Below are 17120 nucleotides of genomic sequence, written 5' to 3'. Positions count from 1 at the left end.
CCCTTTTGGTAACCAAGCACCCAGGGCAGTTAGGAAAAGCTGGTTAATGATTCCAGGAAGCAGGGTGCCCAGCTGTGCCGATCCAGCTGTGCCAAATGATGCAGCTGGCTGGAAAAGTTGCCCATCGTTGGACTAAAAGGGTTCCAGCGAGAGGCAACTATTGACTTTGGAAGAGAAGGAACTTGGGGGCGGAGAGTGACGTCCCACTCCTCCTGTTGGTGTCGGGCAAACAGTGCGAACGATGCCAGCTAGAAGGGAACAAAGAGGCAGTCAAGGCCTGCTTCGGTGCTCCGGGTGCCAACTGGCAGCCGAGAAGAAGGGAAAGCCACCCTGAAGGAAACAGCTAAGACCAATCCGTTGGCACAATCTGGGCATCGGTGGGAGGGGGTTTCCCCCGTCATTTCTACCGCATTCTTGGCTTGCTAAGCGAGACATTTCTTAAGGGAGCTTTGCTCCGTTTTGCGGCCTTTCTTGCCACCATTGTTAAGCGAATCGCTGCAGTTGTTGAGTTTATAACCCAGTTGTTAAGTGAAACTGGTTTGAGTTTACTTGTTGGAAGGTCGCAAAAGGGGATCGCGTGACCCCGGGACGCTGCGACCGTCATAAATAGGAGTCGGTGGCCAAGCTGGTCTGCCTTTTGATCATGTGACCATGGGAATGCTGCAACGGTCGTAAGTGTGAAAAACAGTCCTGAGTCCATTTTTTCCAGTGCTGTTGTAACTTTGAACGGTCACTAAATGAACTGTTGTAAGGCGAGGACTCCCCGTATCAAGGAAGTCCAGGGCTAGAACAACACAGTTGAGAGCGACCTTGGAGGTCTTCTAGTCCAGCCCCCTGCTCAGGCAGGAGAGCCTATCCCATTCCAGGCAGGTGGCTGTCCAGTCTCTTCTTGAAACCCCCCCAGTGACGGAGCACCCACAACTTCTGGTGGCAAGCAGTTCCACTGGTGAATTGTCCTCACCGTCAGGAAACTTCTCCTTAATTGTAGGTTGCTTCTCTCCTGGATAATCATTGGAGAAGTGGCTGCTGCAGGGACATTGGCCAGGCGAAGGGGTGAGAACAGTTAAGATGGCAGCTGCTGCTCCGCGGATGAAGCCCCGCCCTCAAAGGGGAGCCAGGGTCAGACGACCCCCTCCCGAGTTTCCCGTCATGACTCGCCAAGGTCAGCTCATGCAGTGGTCAGCTGAAGAGGGCTCTGGCCAAGCCCCACAGCATGCGAGGTTTGTGCTGGAAGCAAAGTTCGCAACGGAGCCCAGCCAATCACTTCTCGGTTGCGCTTCATTGGCACTGGTGCCCTCCGCTTTGCCCTCCGAGGCTCCTTGCCAATCCTCCAAGAACCATAGTGAGGAAATGGATAGGTTAGCCTTAAAGATAAAGGACAAAGAAGAGACGGAATATATTTTTTTAACTTGGGATTTGTCTTATCAATGGTTGGATAATAAAGGTAGAAATTAGAGATTGGAAGAATATTCTGATATATGAGTAAAGAATATTGTTATTACTATAATTATGTCTATGTAAAATGAACCAGCATACTAAAAAGCAGAGACATCAGCCTGGCAGCAAAAGTGTGTCTAGTCAATGCTCTGGTTTTCCCAGTTGCCATGGACGGCTGTGAAGGTTGGACCATAAGAGAGGCTGAGCGCCAAAGAATGGAGGCCTTTGGACTCTGGTGCTGGAGGAGAAGACTCCTGCATTGAGTCCCTTGGACTGCAAGGCCATCCAACCGGTCAGTCCTGGAGGAGATCCACCCTGACTGCTCTTTGGAAGGCCAGATCCTGAAGAGGAAACTCAAAAGACTTTGGCCCCCTAATGAGAAGGAGGAAGGACTCCCTGGAGAAGATGCTGGAAAGGATGGAGGGCAAAAGAAGAAGAAGGGGACGGCAGAGAAGGAGGGGGCTGGATGGAGTCACCGAAGCAGCAGGCAGGAGCTTCAATGGACTCTGGAGGATGGGAGAGGACAGGAAGGCCTGGAGGAATGCTGTCCATGGGGTCAAGATGGGTTGGATACAACTTCGCCACTAACAACAACAAAATGACCCAGATAATCCACTGTATAAATGTATAAAATTATTTATACATCTTTCTTTAACATATATGAGTATTTAGTGAAAATATTCATATATGTTAAAGAAAAATATATAGATATTTTTTTAAAGAACCATAGAGTGGGAGGGAGGGAAAGGCACCTCGGAGGTCATCTTGTCCAGGAGTGGCAACTTTTAAAACTCGTGGACTTCAATTCCCAGAATTCCTCAGCCACCCATGCTGGCTGGGGAATTCTGAGAGTTGAAGTCCACAAAGCTCAAAAGATGCCAAGGTTGGAGACCCCCTGACCTACCCCAAAACAACACCAGGGACTGACCTCCCACTTGCAGCCACAATTGCTACCCCCTACCCCCCAAAAGACCCGCCACCACCGCCATTCATGCTCCTCCCCCTGTGAAAACCCCCCATGCCCCTGTATCTGTTTTTTCTACATTCAGGTACCTGGGAGTGTTAAGATTGACCCCCCCCAAGCCCAGTGAAGGGTGGGGGGGACACATGTCAGTCACCTGGTCCTCATGTTCATTTATTGTTTGTTAAATCAATTTGTCGTCCACCTCGCTGGGCTGCTTACAATAATGAAAAGGAAGAAGAACGAGAAGGCCGGTAAACAGAAGAGAAATAAAATATCCAAACAATAACACAACGACAAAGGAACACAGCCAGAATAAAATACATCAATGTGATAACCGGAAAGACGGATGGGTGGACAGCAGAAGCCAAGTAAGGTGGGGGGGGGTGAAGTCCACCTTCACACCTCCCCGAGTCCGAGTGTGTGTGTGTGTGTGTGTGTGTGTGTGTGTCCCACTAAATATCTTCTGAAACAATTTGTTGTGAATCCTGGCACAGAGAGAGGGCAGAGAAGAGCAACTAAGAGGATGAGGGGACGGAGGCTAAAACATACAATGAACGGTTGCAGGAACTGGGTATGAATGAAAAGAAGGACCAGGGGAGACACGATAGCAGCCGTTTCAATATCTCAGGGGCTGCCCCAAAGAAGAGGGAGTCAAGCTATTCTCCAAAGCACCAGAAGGCAGAAAAAGAAGCAACGGATGGAAACTAACCAGGGAGAGAAGCAACCTGGAATTAAGGAGAAACTTCCTAACTGTGAGGACAATGAACCAGTGGAACTGCTTGCCACCAGAAGTTGTGGGTGCTTCATCACTGGAGGTTTTTAAAGAAGAGACTGGACAGTCACTGGTCTGAGATGGTACAGGGCCTCCTGCTTGGGCAGGGGGTTGGACTAGAAGACCTCCCAGGTCCCTTCCAGCTCTGGGATTCTAAGTCTGCCTCTCTTAAAGCCACCTACTGGCTGGGGAATTCTGGCTGTCAGAGGGAGATCCAACCTGGAAATCCCTTCCAACTGTTATTGGATGGAAACTAATCAAGGAAAGTCCCGAAGTTGCTTTTTTTCCCAAGAGGCAACTGGACTTTCTGGTTTTTCTTTGAAGATGTTTCACTTTTACTTTACTTTACTTTACTTTATTTAAATTTATAAACCGCTCCCTCTCCCCAAGGGACTCGGGGCGGTGTACAGTCAGGGTAAAAACACCATACATACATATAGATAGAGGAGGCAATATACAAACTCTATAGTAAAATACAATTAAGAACAACGTTAAAAATCAACCCCTAAAAACTACCCCAAAATTAAAATAATTAAAAATAATTGCCAGGAGGATAAGAATAGAACTATAGATGGGCTAGGCCGGCTAATTGGAACAGGTGGGTCTTGAGTTTCTTATGGAAGGAGCGGAGGTCAATAGTGGTTCTGATGTGGGGGGGGGAGGTCATTCCAGAGGGCCGGGCCCATCACAGAGAAGGCCCTACTCCTGGGCGCCTCCCGTTGGCATTGCTTAGTTGACGGCACCCGGAGGAGTCCCTCCCTGTGGGAGCAAATTGGTCGCAGGGATGTATGGGGTAGGATGCGATCCCGACTTCTCATCCAAGAAGCTTCTTCTGCTCTGCAAAGAGTGTAAATCCTTCCCTTCCCCACCATCCAGTCAGAAGCTTTCTTGGATGACAAGCGAAACGCCTTCAAAGAAAAAACAAGAAAGTCCTCTTGAGAAAAAAGCGGGTGGAAGGGACCTTGGAGGTCTTCTAGTCCAACCCCCTGACAAGTGGCTGTCCAGTCTCTTCTTAAAAACCTCCATTGATGGAGTGGCCATGACTTCTGGTGGCAAGCAGTTCCACGGGTGAATTGCCCTCACTGTTAGGAAGTTTCTCCTCAGTTCCAGGGTGCCTCTCTCCTTGATTAATGTCTATGGAGATTCTCAATCATCCAGGTCAGGGTTACGTTTGAACCACACAAGAAGCTCGCTTGGTTTTAAACCAGGTTAAGGTGGGGTTTTTTTGCGCCTTAGCATGAGAGAGACAGCCACTTTGGTTTAGAAGCTCTGCGTTACGGATCCTTTGTTTTGTGAATTCAGCCAAGGTGGTTTATTCAATCAACGGCCACTTAGCATCTCAGGTGCAAAACAGCTGTGCCTTTTGCGCATCCTGTGTCTCCAACACACACACACACACCCATTGTGGTCCATTCGGTAAAACCTTTTGAAGCAGGACTGACGTAGTTTTGGCTTATCCCTTTTTCCCAAGAAGCTGCAAACATCTGTTCGTCCACCAGAGGGCGGCCAAGCCCCTATGCTGCCAGCCCTCGAGTGGTGGCCTGGAGTACTGCAGCTCAGATATGTGAACCCTGTGTACAGGCGATGAGAAGGAACAAACACTGCCTCCATTCAATGGGCCACAGGATGACGTGAGCCCAGCCTGGCCCATGTGGCAACCACCGTCGGTTTGAAGCTCGTTCTGTCCTGAACTTTTACACAGTGACCTTCTGGGTCAAACGTGGGAAGGAATGACAGGCGCCAAGGCCAAAAAGAAGAGAAACAATCTGAAGGGCTCACGCTGTTCTCCGTCACCCCCTACTTCCCCCCCTCCCACCCCAAGAGCATCAATCTGAGCTTAGAGAGTTGTTCCAAAGTTGGAAACGCTGTCCAGCCTCCTACAGGCTCCTGAACGGTCGGATGGAGCGCTGACTGCATTCCGTAGCTGAAATCGGAGCCGGTAGCTTTTGGGGGGGGGAAGGGGTTTCTTTTCATTTTTGCAAAAAAATGGGAGACCATTCAGTCTTGACCCAGGAATCCTGCAGCGGAGAAGAAGGAGCCCAGGGGGGAAATAGTCTGGCATTGACCTACTTTGCAAGACTGGTGGGAAGTCTTGTGAAAGCAGCATTGACTCATTCCTGCGGAGTTGTGACATTGGCCCCACGATCTTAAAGGGTTAAGCCACACTCCCTAAGCCACAAATCTGAACAGAACAGAACAAATCAAATCAAAACAAAACAACTAAGTTGGAAAGGACCTTGGAGGTCTTCTAGTCCAACCCCCTGCCTGAGCGGGAAACCCTCTACCATTTCAGACAAATGGGTGTCCGGTCTCTTCCTAAAAACCTCCAGTGCTGGAGCACGCAAAAAGTTCTGGTGGCAAGCCCTTGCCCTGACGAATTGGAAATCCCTCCTTAATTCCAGGCTGCTTCTCTCCTTGATTAGTTTCCATCCTTTGCTTCTTGTCCCGCCTTCTTGATAGATAACTAAACCACCATTCCAAAAGGAAACTGGACGGCTGCTGAGCCAGGCCGATTCAGTTGCACATAGAAATATTGCAAATTTGGAAGCAAATCTTGGTTTCTATGTATGCCAAGAGGCATTTCTTTGGATTTAGCCCAGATTTTTAAAAAAAATTCTTCTGTTCTATCGTGTCAGATTCTACGTAGACGGTTTGGATATCTCCCTGCAGTTTCCTTGGCAAAGTTTTTTGTTTTTTAAAGAAATGGTTTGCCATTGCTTTTCCCAAAGGTGTTTTTTTTTCCCCAAGAGGCAACTGGACTTTCTGGGTTTTTTCTTTGAAGATGTTTCGCTTCTCCACCACGAAGCTTCTTCAGTTCAGAGCAGATGAAGCTTCTTGGAGGAGAAGCGAAACGCCTTCAAAGAAAAAAATATCAGAAAGTCCAGTTGCCTCTTGAAAAAAGAAAGCAGCTTTGGGAGAAACCAAAGGTGCTTTTAGAGAAGCAACTCAGAACTGAGGAGAAACTTCCTGACAGTTAGAACAATGAATCAGTGGAACAGAAATTGCCTCCAGAAGTTGTGAATTCTCCAACGCTGGAAGCTTTTATGAAGAGAGGGTCTGAGGGTCTACTTCCCTGAGGTCTTCACCCCACCCCACCCAATCCATCCAGATGGAAAGACTGAAAGGGCGGCAAAACAGTGATGGCGAAGGGAGAGGGCAGGGTGCGGCTTTCTGGATTGTGTACGGTGTGAACATCACCAGGGATTTGGGCTGTAGGTCTATTTATACAGAGTGACGACAAACTTGAGTTCAGCTCCGCTTTGATGCTCAATGCATCAACATGGCGACTCCTGCGTTGGTTGAGGGAGATCAGCCCCCCAAGGGAGACATGTGCAAAACACAATTCCCGCCACGTGTGAGGCGTAGACAGAAGCCACAGCCTGACTCACGTGACATGCTAACCCAGCAGCTGGGCTTCCCCGACACTCATAGATAAGAGAATAGAATGACAAGAGTTGGGAGGGAGCTTGGAGGTCATTTAGTCCAACCCCTCGCCCAAGCAGGATACCCTACACCACTTCTGACAGATGGCAGTCAAGTCTCTTCTTGAAAGCCTCCAGGGATGAAGCTCCCACAACTTCCGAAGGCAACTTTTCTTCCATGGGTTGATTGCTCTCACGGTCAGAAAATTCCTCCTTATTTCTAGGTTGAATCTCTCCTTGGTCAGTTTCCATCCATTGTTCCCTGTCTGGCCTTCGGGTGCTTTGGAAAACAGTTTGACACCCCCCCACCTCTCTGTGGCAGCCCCTCTAATATTGGAAGACTGGTATCATGTCTCCCCAAGTCCTTTTCTTCCCTAGACTAGCCATGCCCAGTTCCTGCAACCGTTCTTCGTACGTTTCAGCCTCCAGTCCCCTCATCATCCTGGTTGCTCTTCTCTGCACTTTCTCCAGAGTCTCAATCTCCTTTTTATAGTGTGGTGAGCAAAACTGGATGCAGGATTCTAGGTGTGGTTTTACTAAGGCTTTACAGAGTGGTATTAATACTTCACTTGATCTTGATTGAATCCCTCTGTTAATGCAATTTAGGATTGCGTTGGCTTTTTTGGCTGTCACCACACACGGCTGGCTCCTATTTAGCTGGTTGCCCACCAAGGCCCCTCTTAGAGTTACTGCTATTAAGCCTGGTTTCACCCGGTTTATATGTTTAATTTTGGTTTTTCTGACCTAATTGTAGGACTTTACTTTTCTCTACATTGAATTTCATTTTGTTAGACACGGCCAGTGGTGCGTTTCAAAATTTTTGAGAACCTCTTCTGTAGGTGTGGCCTGCTTTGTGGGAGTGGCTTGCCCCGGCCATGTGATGGAGTGGGAGTGGCTTGGCAGTCATGTGACTGGATGGGCGTAGCCAACTTGTAAAATGTGGTGAAACTCACTTAACAACGCTCTTGCTTAGCAACCAAAATGTTGGCTCAGGAACTCTGGCATTGAAGTGTGCAAGTCTTAAAGCTGTCAAGTTACAAGACCCTTGCACTCCTAACCCTTTAGAAAAAAAAACCCCAGGGGTGTTCAAACTTGACAGCTTTAAGACCTGTGGAGGTCAACTTCAGAATTCCTTCTCTCGCCCTTCATCTTGATGATGTGCGGACGGGCGGGGGGAGGGAGCTGCAACCGTTTCTAAACGGCACTGCAGATTTGTGGAACCTCTTCTATAGAACTGGCAGGAACCCACCCCTGGACAGGGCCCAGTGTTCAAGTCTATCAAGATCCTTCTGGATCCTGAGCTTATCTTCTAGGGTGTTGTCTATTCCTGCCAGCATAGTATCATCTGCAAATTTGGTAAGTTCCCCTTCTACTCCCTCATCTAACTCATTTATGAAGATATTGAAGAGTCCTGGGCCTAAAACGGAACCTTGTGGTGCCCCACTGCTTCCTTCCCTCCATGTAGTCATAGACCCATTAAGGACAACACCATGAGTACGGTTTATCAGCCAGTTGCAAATCCATCTGGTGGTGATGCTGTCTATCCCACTGTCTTCTAGCTTACCAAGAAGTAGGTTGTGGTCTTCTTTGTCGAATGCCTTGCTGAAGTCTAAGTATCTTATGTCCGGAGTATTTTGCTGGTCTACTAATTAAGTCTTTGTGTTGAAGAATAAAATAAGATTGGTTTGGCATGATCTGTTTTTAACAAACCCGTGATGGCTGCTAGTTATTACTTTACTTGTTTCTAAATGTTGGCAGATCTGTTTTTTTTTTTTTTTAATTATCTTTTCCAGTATCTTCCTGGGTATTGATGGGTATAGACTGATTGCTCTGTAGTTTCCTGGGTCTCTTCTTTTTTTCCTTCCCCCCTTTTCTCTACATTGAATTTCATCCCACATGGCTTATGACAGTTTTTCACACTTACGCCCATTGCAACCATGGTCACATGATCAAAATTCGGACGCTTGGCAACAGACTCATATTTATGACGGTTGTAGTGTCCCTGGGTCGTGCGATCCACTTTTGTGACCTTTGGACAAGCAAAGGGAAAGCCAGATTCACTTAGCAACCGTGGGACTAGCTTCACCACGGCAGTGTTTCGCTTAACAACGGTGGCAAGGATGGTTGTAAAAATGGGTCAAAACTGACTTAACAACTGTCTCGCTTAGCAACAGAAAGGTTGGTCTCCCTTGCGGTCGTAAGTCAAGGAGTACCTGCAATTTACGGCAGCCGGCCAGCAGGAGGAGTCCGGGAGGTCCCTTTTCCTGGATTCAAATTTTATTCAAAGGCAGGAGTTGCTACTCGGGAAAGTTCTGCCCTTGATTAAGCCGGATTGTTGTAAAAGGTGATCCCGGGTGAGAATCAGGGGTGGGAAACCCAGCAGGTTCTGACCAGTTCTGGAGAACCAGTAGCGGAAATTTTGAGCAGTTCGGAAAACTGGTAAATACCACCTCTGGCTGGCCCCGCCCCCATCTATTCCCTGCCTCCCGAGTCCCAGCTGATGGGAGGGAATGGGGATTTGGCAGGACCCTTCCCCTGCCACGCCCACCAAGCCACGCCCACAGAACTGGCAGTAAAAAAATTTGGATCCCACTACTGGTGAGAATGTTAAGCAACAAGAAGCCACCTAGGAAGTACCATGTTTTTCAGAATATAAGATGCACCCTTTTCCCTCAAAAAAGAGGCTGAAAATCTGGGTGCGTCTTATACACATTTTTGGCCTCATGAAACTCCGCCCCTTCACCAAAATGGCCCTGCATAGCCTTTCGGAGGCTTCCAGGGTGCTCCTGGGGGCTGGGGAGGGCAGAAATGAGCTGTTTTTGCAGCCCCCAGCAGCACTCTATAAGCTTCCTAAAGGCTATCCATGCCCTTTTTGTGCAAAAAAACGGGCCAGTTTTGGGGAGGTTTGCAGAGCGCAAACCCTTTAAAAAAAAAAAAATTACCTCTTCAAAACCTTGCTGCGTGTTATACTCCGGTGCATCTTATACTCGGGAAAATACGGTAGTGGCTGGAGGTGCCAGAAGAGAAAGGGACTGAGGAGAATAGGGGGCGAATCACTTTAACTGAGCTTTGGCTCGCTTTTCTTTTATCTCCAAGGCAGCAGCTCCTGTCTTCTTTCCCCCACAGTGTTCCAAGGAAACCACCCACTTCAGAGAGCACCACGGACCCCAGAAAGGGAACATTAGACCCTCCTTCTGCATCCCCTTACCCTCTTTCCGGGGCCATCAGGAGGATCTGGCCTCTCTCAGCCAAGGAGGAATCCAGAAACACACAAACACACACACACACCCAAAACGGTCATGGAATAAGAATCACGTGAAGTCCCAAAGGTGCATTTTTTAAAGAGGCACAACTGGAATTTCTGGATTTTCTTTGAAGACATTTTGCTCCTCACCAGAAAAGCTTCTTCGCTCTGGAAAAAAGAAGCCCCTTTGGGACAACCGTTGACCTGGATGGCTCTCCATAGACAATCAGGTGGAGTCTTAGGACTGCTTTATACATAGTAAGGCCACACCTGGAATCCTGCATCCCGTTTTGGTCACCACATTACAAACAGATGTTGAAAGTTTGGAAAAACTTCGGAGAAGAGCAACTAAGAGGATCAAAGGCCTGGAGGCTAAAACATAGGAAGGACGGTTGCAGGAATTGGGAAAAGACCAGGGGGGACATGATAGCAGCCTTCTAGTATTTGAGGGGCTGCCCCAAAGAAGAGGGGGGTCAATTTATTCTTCAAAGCCCCTGAAGGCAGGACAAGAAGCAATGGGTGGGAACTAATCAAAGAGAGAAGCAACCTGGAATTAAGGAGAAACTTCCTGACAAGGAGGACAATCAACTAGTGGAACTGCTTGCCACCAGAAGTTGTGGGTGTTTGATCACTGGAGGCTTTTAAGAAGAGACTGGACAACCACTTGTCTGGAATGGAATAGGGTCTCCTCTTAAGTAGGGGGTCGGACTAGAAGACCTCTAAGGTCCCTATTATACTATGTTCTAAATCAGTGATGACAAACCTTTTCGGCACTGAGTGGTCAGGGCCACAATCCGGAAGAGGAGCTGCCCAGAGGGACTGCGCGTGCCAGAAAATGAACCTCTGGTTTCTAGCGTGCCCATGCGCACTGCAAGCTAGCCTTCTGGGTACTGGCGTTCATGCGCACGCCAATCAGCTGTCTGGCGCGCATGCTCACGCCGGGAAACGGAAGGCCAGCTCTTCCATTGTCTGGCATTGCCTCACGCATGATAGGCCAGCCGATCCTTCTGCGCACATGCGCACCAGGAACCCAGAGGAGGAACAGGCCCCCGCGTGCCAGGCAACATGGCACTTCGGGCACGCGGGCTGTAGGTTTGCCATCACAGTTCTAAGTCGTAGGTTGCTCCATTCCTGGAGGTTTTGAAGAAGAGAGCGGAGGGGCATATGTCTCTGGAATGGCAGCTAGAGCAGCGGGTTGGTCTAGAAGGCCTCCAAGATACCATAAAATAGCAGAGTTGGAAGGGACCTTGGAGGTCTTCTAGTCCAACCCCCTGCCTAGGCAGGAAACCCTATACTGTTTCAGACAAATGGCTATCCAACATCTTGTTAAAGACTTCCAGTGTTGGGGCATTCACAACTTCTGGAGGCAACCTCTGTTCCACTGATTAATTGTTCTCACTGTCAGGAAATTTCTCCTCAGTTCTAAGTTGCTTCTCTCCTTGATTAGTTTCCACCCATTGCTTCTTGTTCTACCCTCAGGTGCTTTGGAGAATAGTTTGACTCCCTCTTCTTTGTGGCAACCTCTGAGATATTGGAATAATGCTATCATGTCTCCCCTGGTCCTTCTTTCTATTAAACTAGACATACCCAGTTCCTGCAACCGTTCTTCATATGTTTTAGTCTCCAGTCCCCTAATCCTCTTCATTGCTTTTCTCTGCACTCTTTCTAGAGTCTCCACATCTTTTCTACATCGTGGCGACCAAAACTGAATGCAGTATTCCAAGTGTGGCCTTTCCAAGGCATTCTGGTTGACTGATTTGATCCATCGGTGCCCAATCCTAGGAAGAGCGCAAGGGTGGCAGAGGCGAGGGAAAGAGAGAGAGGAGTCAGGGCGGGTTCGCGCGCGCTCTTCCCGGGCACTGCCCTCTGCGGAGGAGCTTCCCTTTCTCTGCCAGGGGGGCGGGGGGGAGGAGCGGGGGGGGGGAAGGACCCGCTCCAGCCATGTGCGCGCGGCGGGGGCGGCGTCTATAAAAGGGGCCGCGCCGGCCGCCTCCTCTCCAAAGCGGGCGCAGGCGGCGAGGGTTGCGCTCTGAGCTCCCGCTGGCCCTCTCTGGCGCTCTGGCTGTGCCGTCCGCGATGCCTTCCCGGGCGCTGCTGCTGCTGCTGCTGCTGGGGGCTTCGGGGGCTTCGCGCTCCCCGAAGGCGGCCTCGTGGGAGGAGGTGAACGTGCTGGCCCACGGGCTGCTGCAGCTGGGCCACGGGCTCCGCGAGCACGTCGAGCGGCTGGGCGGGCAGCTGCGGGACCTGAGCGGCCGGCTGGCCGCCCACAACGCCTCCCTGGCCGGGCTGGAGCGCGCGGCGGCCGAGCAGAGGGAGCGGCTGGCCCGAGCGCAGCGCCTCTTCGACGGCCGCTGGGCGCAGTTGGACGGGCGGCTGCGGGCGCTGGAGGCTCGCCTCGATGGGACGGCGGCGGCGGCGGCGGCCCAGAATGGCAGCGGGGCCCCGGCGACGGCGGGGGGAGAGGAGGCGCTGCAGGTGCGTCCCGGAGGCAGGCGCTCTGCGCGAGGGCAGAGGCCCCCTTTGTCCCCGGCCCGAGCGACGGGGGTTGGACTAGAAGACCTCTAAGGTCCCTTCCAACTCTACTCTGATTGATGGATTGAAATGGTTTAGGGTCTCCTGCTTGAGCGAGGGGGCTGGACTAGAAGACCCCCAAGGTCCCTTTCCAGCTTGATTCTGATGGGCAGGCGAGGAGGCCAGGCCCGCCCCTCCCTCCTTATTCCCGGGGCTCCTTTTCCCTCGGCGGGATGGGCTCCGGCACCTTCCCGGCAACCGGGCTGGCCCTTCGGGGAGACCTCCCCGGGCTGTGCCGAGGGTAGCCCGGCTCGCATTCCCCGGGGGCTCAAACGCCAAAGCGCCCGGGCGGGAAGTTGTGCGCCCGGCAACAATTGTGCGTAAAAGCGCTTTGGGGTCTGGGGTCGGCCAGCTGCGCCGGAAGGTGTGCAAAGAGGGGACACACAAACACACACACGCACACCTCCGGGACGTGGGAATCCCCCCACGGAAAATAAGCCTTGGTTCTGTTCTGCACGAAACGCCCCCTCCCCAAATTCCCTTCCCTCCAGCGTTTCCCGGCGCTCCCGAGTTGCGCCCAGCGGTCCCCGAAGTGCGCCCGCCGTGAGTCCGGAGCTGCGCTTTGAGGTTGACTCCAGGGGTGGGGTGGGGGGTTTCTTTCCTGCCCTCCCTCTCGCCAGATGTGGTGGTGGTCCAGCTGGGGCCGTTTTTTAGATGGCTAGTTGGGTTCGCGGTTTCTTTTCACCGCAGGGCTCTCCTATTGCGCGCCCACCGACACCCACCCAAGCGCTCTTCCTTTGTCTCTTAGAACCTGGTCAGGCGCCAGAACGTGAGGATGGAGGAACTCCTGCAGAAGATCAAACAGCAGCAATTTCGGATGGACAAGCAGAACCTGCAGATTAAGAGCCTTCAGAGCAAGGTATTTGGGGGGGGAGGAGGGGGCGCCCCTCAGGCTGGACCCCCACTTGTCTGGAGGGCAGTGGAGGCATTCCAGGGGGTCACCTGTGGGAAGGGGTGTGCCGGGCAGGGGGAGGGGTGGGGAGTGGGAGTTGAATGGGGAAAGGGGTGGGGAAGGGTGAGAGAAAACAGAGAAAATAAGATAAAGTTTATTATCTTTTTTTTTACCGGCCCACATTAAAAATGAAAATCTGTTGCTTCTGGAGAGGGTCTCTTCGGTGGATGGGGAGCCAAGCTGAAATGGGGTGTGTGTGTTGGGGGTTGGGAGTCTCCTGCTCCCTGGAAGGTCATTGGCCCATGGGCTGGGGGGGCATTTTGAGGAGTGGGAAATGCTGAATGGGGATTGAAGGGACGGCAGCTGGAGAAGGTTGGGCAAAGCCTTCCAGAAATGGTCAAGATGGAAAAGAAACTCCTCTCCGCTTCAGGTGGATGGCTGGGGATAATGGGGGATGTGGTATGCGATGGCTGGGGATAATGGGGGATGTGGTATGCGATGGCTGGGGATAATGGGGGATGTGGTATGCGATGGCTGGGGATAATGGGGGATGTGGTATGCAATGGCTGGGGATAATGGGGGATGTGGTATGCAATGGCTGGGGATAATGGGGGATGTGGTATGCGGCATCTCCAGAGGGCTCCAGCAAGCGTGTGGAGGCTTTGTTAGGCTGATAGCATGGTAACGAACACGGGTGCCCCCTCCCCTGTAATTATTTTTCTCCAACTAAGAGGGGGGAAGGGCCTCAGCCGAGGGAGGGACGGCTCTTCCCAGACCCTCCCCTAATTCTGTAGCTACCTGACTTTTACTAGGGGGGGGGAGGGGGAGCTCCTGTGAGAGGCCACATAGATACACCTCCCTGTCCCTATTTTTCTCACAAAACTTTCAAGTCCAAATACAAAGGTGTGTATTTTTTTTTAAAGAAAGCACCAATCGCAGAATTGGAAAAGGGGCCATGGAGGTCATCTAGTCTCACCCTTCTTTGCAAAGGATCTGGTTTTATGTTTAGGCTATGCCAGATGGCACCCAATTGGCTTTTTTTTTAGGATGGATTAAAGCACCTTTTCTCAAGCAGAGTGGGTTTTGTTTTTAGATGGTTGGACTTCAGCTCCCAGAATTCCCTAGCCAGCCGAGCTAGGGAATTCTGGGAATTGAAGTCCACCCATCTTAAAACCCAGTTTGAGAAACTGAGTTAAAGGATTCCTCATTTGCCCTTCTTTCTTTTTTTAAAAAATAGTTTTTATTAAACATTTTTATCTTTAAAAACAGAAAGAACAAGACAAACATAACAATATAAAATAGTTTTATAGCCTTTTGTATCAGCATACATGTTTAGCCTTTGTAGTTCTCTGTTCTACATTGCCTTCCTATCGCTTTTAACCTCTGTAATAGTGTAATAACAGCTGTACTAACAATTGTAATAGTGTTAATTGTTCACATCAGCATTATATTTACATTATGGTCAATACTTTAAGTTTGATAGTAATTAGTAAAAACAAAAAAAAAAGACTCCTATTTCCTGTTTTGGCTTCTGTTTTCTAGCCACTTATAAATGCTATTCTAAATTCTAAATGATAGATAGAACACCGTTTGCCCTTCTTCTGTTTGCAGTTGAATTGATGGGGACACCGGGAGGGAGAGGCTCCCAAAATAGAAATGTGAGAATTTCCACATTTCCATCTGCCAGGAGCAAACATTAACTCCGTCCTTTGATCTCCTCTTTTTCAGCTGGCCACTTTTTTTTTTAATTGTAATTTGGCCAAAGGGCCTAGAAATCCAACCTTTAGGGGGGGGGGGGAAGGAGGGAGAAAGAGGAAAGTATTTCTTTCCACTTTTTATGCTCTCCGGCTCCAGGCAACCACCCTTCCCCTCCTGGCCAGATCACCTTGTCCTGAGTGGTCTTTTATTTATTTATGGTTTTGTTTACCGATTAAATTTCTCCGCTGCTGCTTCCCATCTGGTCTCCAAACGGCTCTGGCTGGGAACTCTTAGGACTGTGATGGTGAGCCGATGGCACGCATGCCCGAGGTGGCATGCAGAGCCCTCTCTCTGTGGGCACGCGTGCCGTCGCCAGCTGCGCTTCTGCGTTCCAGTGCGCACATGCACAGCTGGTCTTTGCACGTGCTGGAACACCCAAAAAAGGACCCAAAATGAGCCAAAAAATAGGCCGTTTCCAGGTGGTTTTTCAGGTTATTTTTGGCCATTTTCCAGGTGGCCCGAAAAACACCCTGAAACCCCCCAGAAAACCAGGCATGGGCATGCTGGTCTTTGGGTTTCTGGCACTGAGGACAGGGAGAAGCCCCTGAAAATCGAATTGTGGGGCAGGGGGTCTCGGAACCTGATCACTGAAGCTCCCCTTCCAGCTCCTTGTAAGCGGAGCCCATCTTGTTCTGAGCCAGTCCAGGCCAAACTTTGTGACGTTAAAACGCGCAATTGTCCTGGAATCACACATGATTGCCAAGCAAATTCAAAGGGGGCCAGCTAAACAGCTGTGTGTGATTCGCTTAACGACCGTGGCAAGAGTCATAAAATTGGGGCGTGGCTCCCTTAGCAAAACCGCATCGCTTAGCGATGGAAAGTCTGGAAGTTCCCAATTTTGATTGTCAATTGAGGACTTCCTGTGTCTCATTTCTCTCTTCCCTCCGCCCTCTTCCTCGGTGGCCCATCAATCGGAGGCCGGTGCAGAAAACCCACTCCCACGTTGTGCCCTCCAAGAGGGTGACCAATTCCACAGTCCCACAGCTTTGGGGAATAAAAGATAGTTCTCCACCAGGCCCCACCCAGATAAGCAGGGATTAACACCAGACAAACAAGCAATACTTAACAAACCGTGTTATTGATTTAACAACGGTGGCAATTCACTTAGCAGCCGTGGCAAGAAAACTCTTGGAATGGGGCAAAACTCACTTAACGAATGTCTCATTTAGCAAGGGAAATGTTGGGCTCAATCGTGGTCGTAAGTGGAGGACTACCTGTATAAGGGGGTGGCTCGTCTAAGACAGTTTGATCTCTACCAGGAAAGGCAAACGGGGGCCGGGTTTCATTTATTTATTGGCCCAAAGTCACCTAGCTGTCTTTCCTGGTTAAAGTGGGACTAGAACTCCTGCTTTGTGGCCTGGCGCTTTAACCACTAGGCCAGGGGTGTCCAAACTTGGCAACTTTAAGACTTGTGGACTTCAACTCCCAGAATTCCCCAGCCAGCGCTGGGGAATTCTGGGAGTTGAAGTCCACAAGTCTTAAAGTTGCCAAGTTTGGACACCCCTGCACTAGGCCCAACCGTTTCCCGTGGATGGGAGTCTACGCGGGCCATGTTCCTTCCCTTTGAAAATAAACCCCTAACCCCTCTCTCCCCCGTCCCCCTCCCCAATTCCCAGGTCAACACCCTCAGCCCCCTGCACCCCAGGGAAAAGGACCGTCAGCAAGCCCCTCGGTGGAGAGTGACCGTCCCGCGCAGTGTCCTGGAGGAGGAGCGAGCGGCCAACGAGAGCCAGGCGGCCAAACAGCAGACGCCGGAAGGCCCAAGTGAGTGAAGCAGCCGTGCTCGGCTTTATTCTTATTTTATTTTCATTTTTTTCCCTTCTGGGGTTTTGGGGGGAAAAAAGCCTTATTTTTTTGTTATTCCTCCTTTTGCACAAGAACGGAATTTTTAGATCTGGCATTCCGGGACTTTAGCCGCCTCAAACAACCTGTCGGTATTACAACATTTCCCAGGTTGGCACGAAAACAGCTGGGCGGAATTCAAAAGTTCAATTAATTCCGTTGAATCACGCCTGGCTTGGCTCTCAGCTGGCGGCTGCCCTGAAATCTGCAAAAAATGG

The 17120-nt window shown here is 50.4% G+C and overlaps 1 protein-coding gene across 2 annotated transcripts in view; it reads left to right on the top strand.

The window, feature by feature from the left end:
* ANGPTL4 (angiopoietin like 4) overlaps nt 1-17120 on the top strand; it is a 45907-nt gene that overhangs the window by 12071 nt on the left and 16716 nt on the right. The window contains exons 1-3 of one of the 2 annotated variants that reach the window (XM_081936365.1): nt 11832-12314; nt 13159-13269; nt 16677-16824. In XM_081936365.1, coding sequence (XP_081792491.1) covers nt 11916-12314; nt 13159-13269; nt 16677-16824 — 658 coding nt within the window. In that variant the 5' untranslated portion in view covers nt 11832-11915. Of the gene's footprint in view, nt 1-11831; nt 12315-13158; nt 13270-16676; nt 16825-17120 lie in introns of those variants that run through there. The other variant, XM_081936366.1, reaches the window with a different exon arrangement.

The sequence above is a fragment of the Natrix helvetica genome, assembly GCF_964273705.1.
Source record: "Natrix helvetica genome assembly, chromosome: 1".
NCBI classification, from domain to species: domain Eukaryota; kingdom Metazoa; phylum Chordata; class Lepidosauria; order Squamata; family Natricidae; genus Natrix; species Natrix helvetica.
The sequence above is the reverse complement of the archived record's forward strand: the minus strand, read 5'-3'. Positions and strand labels throughout refer to the sequence as shown.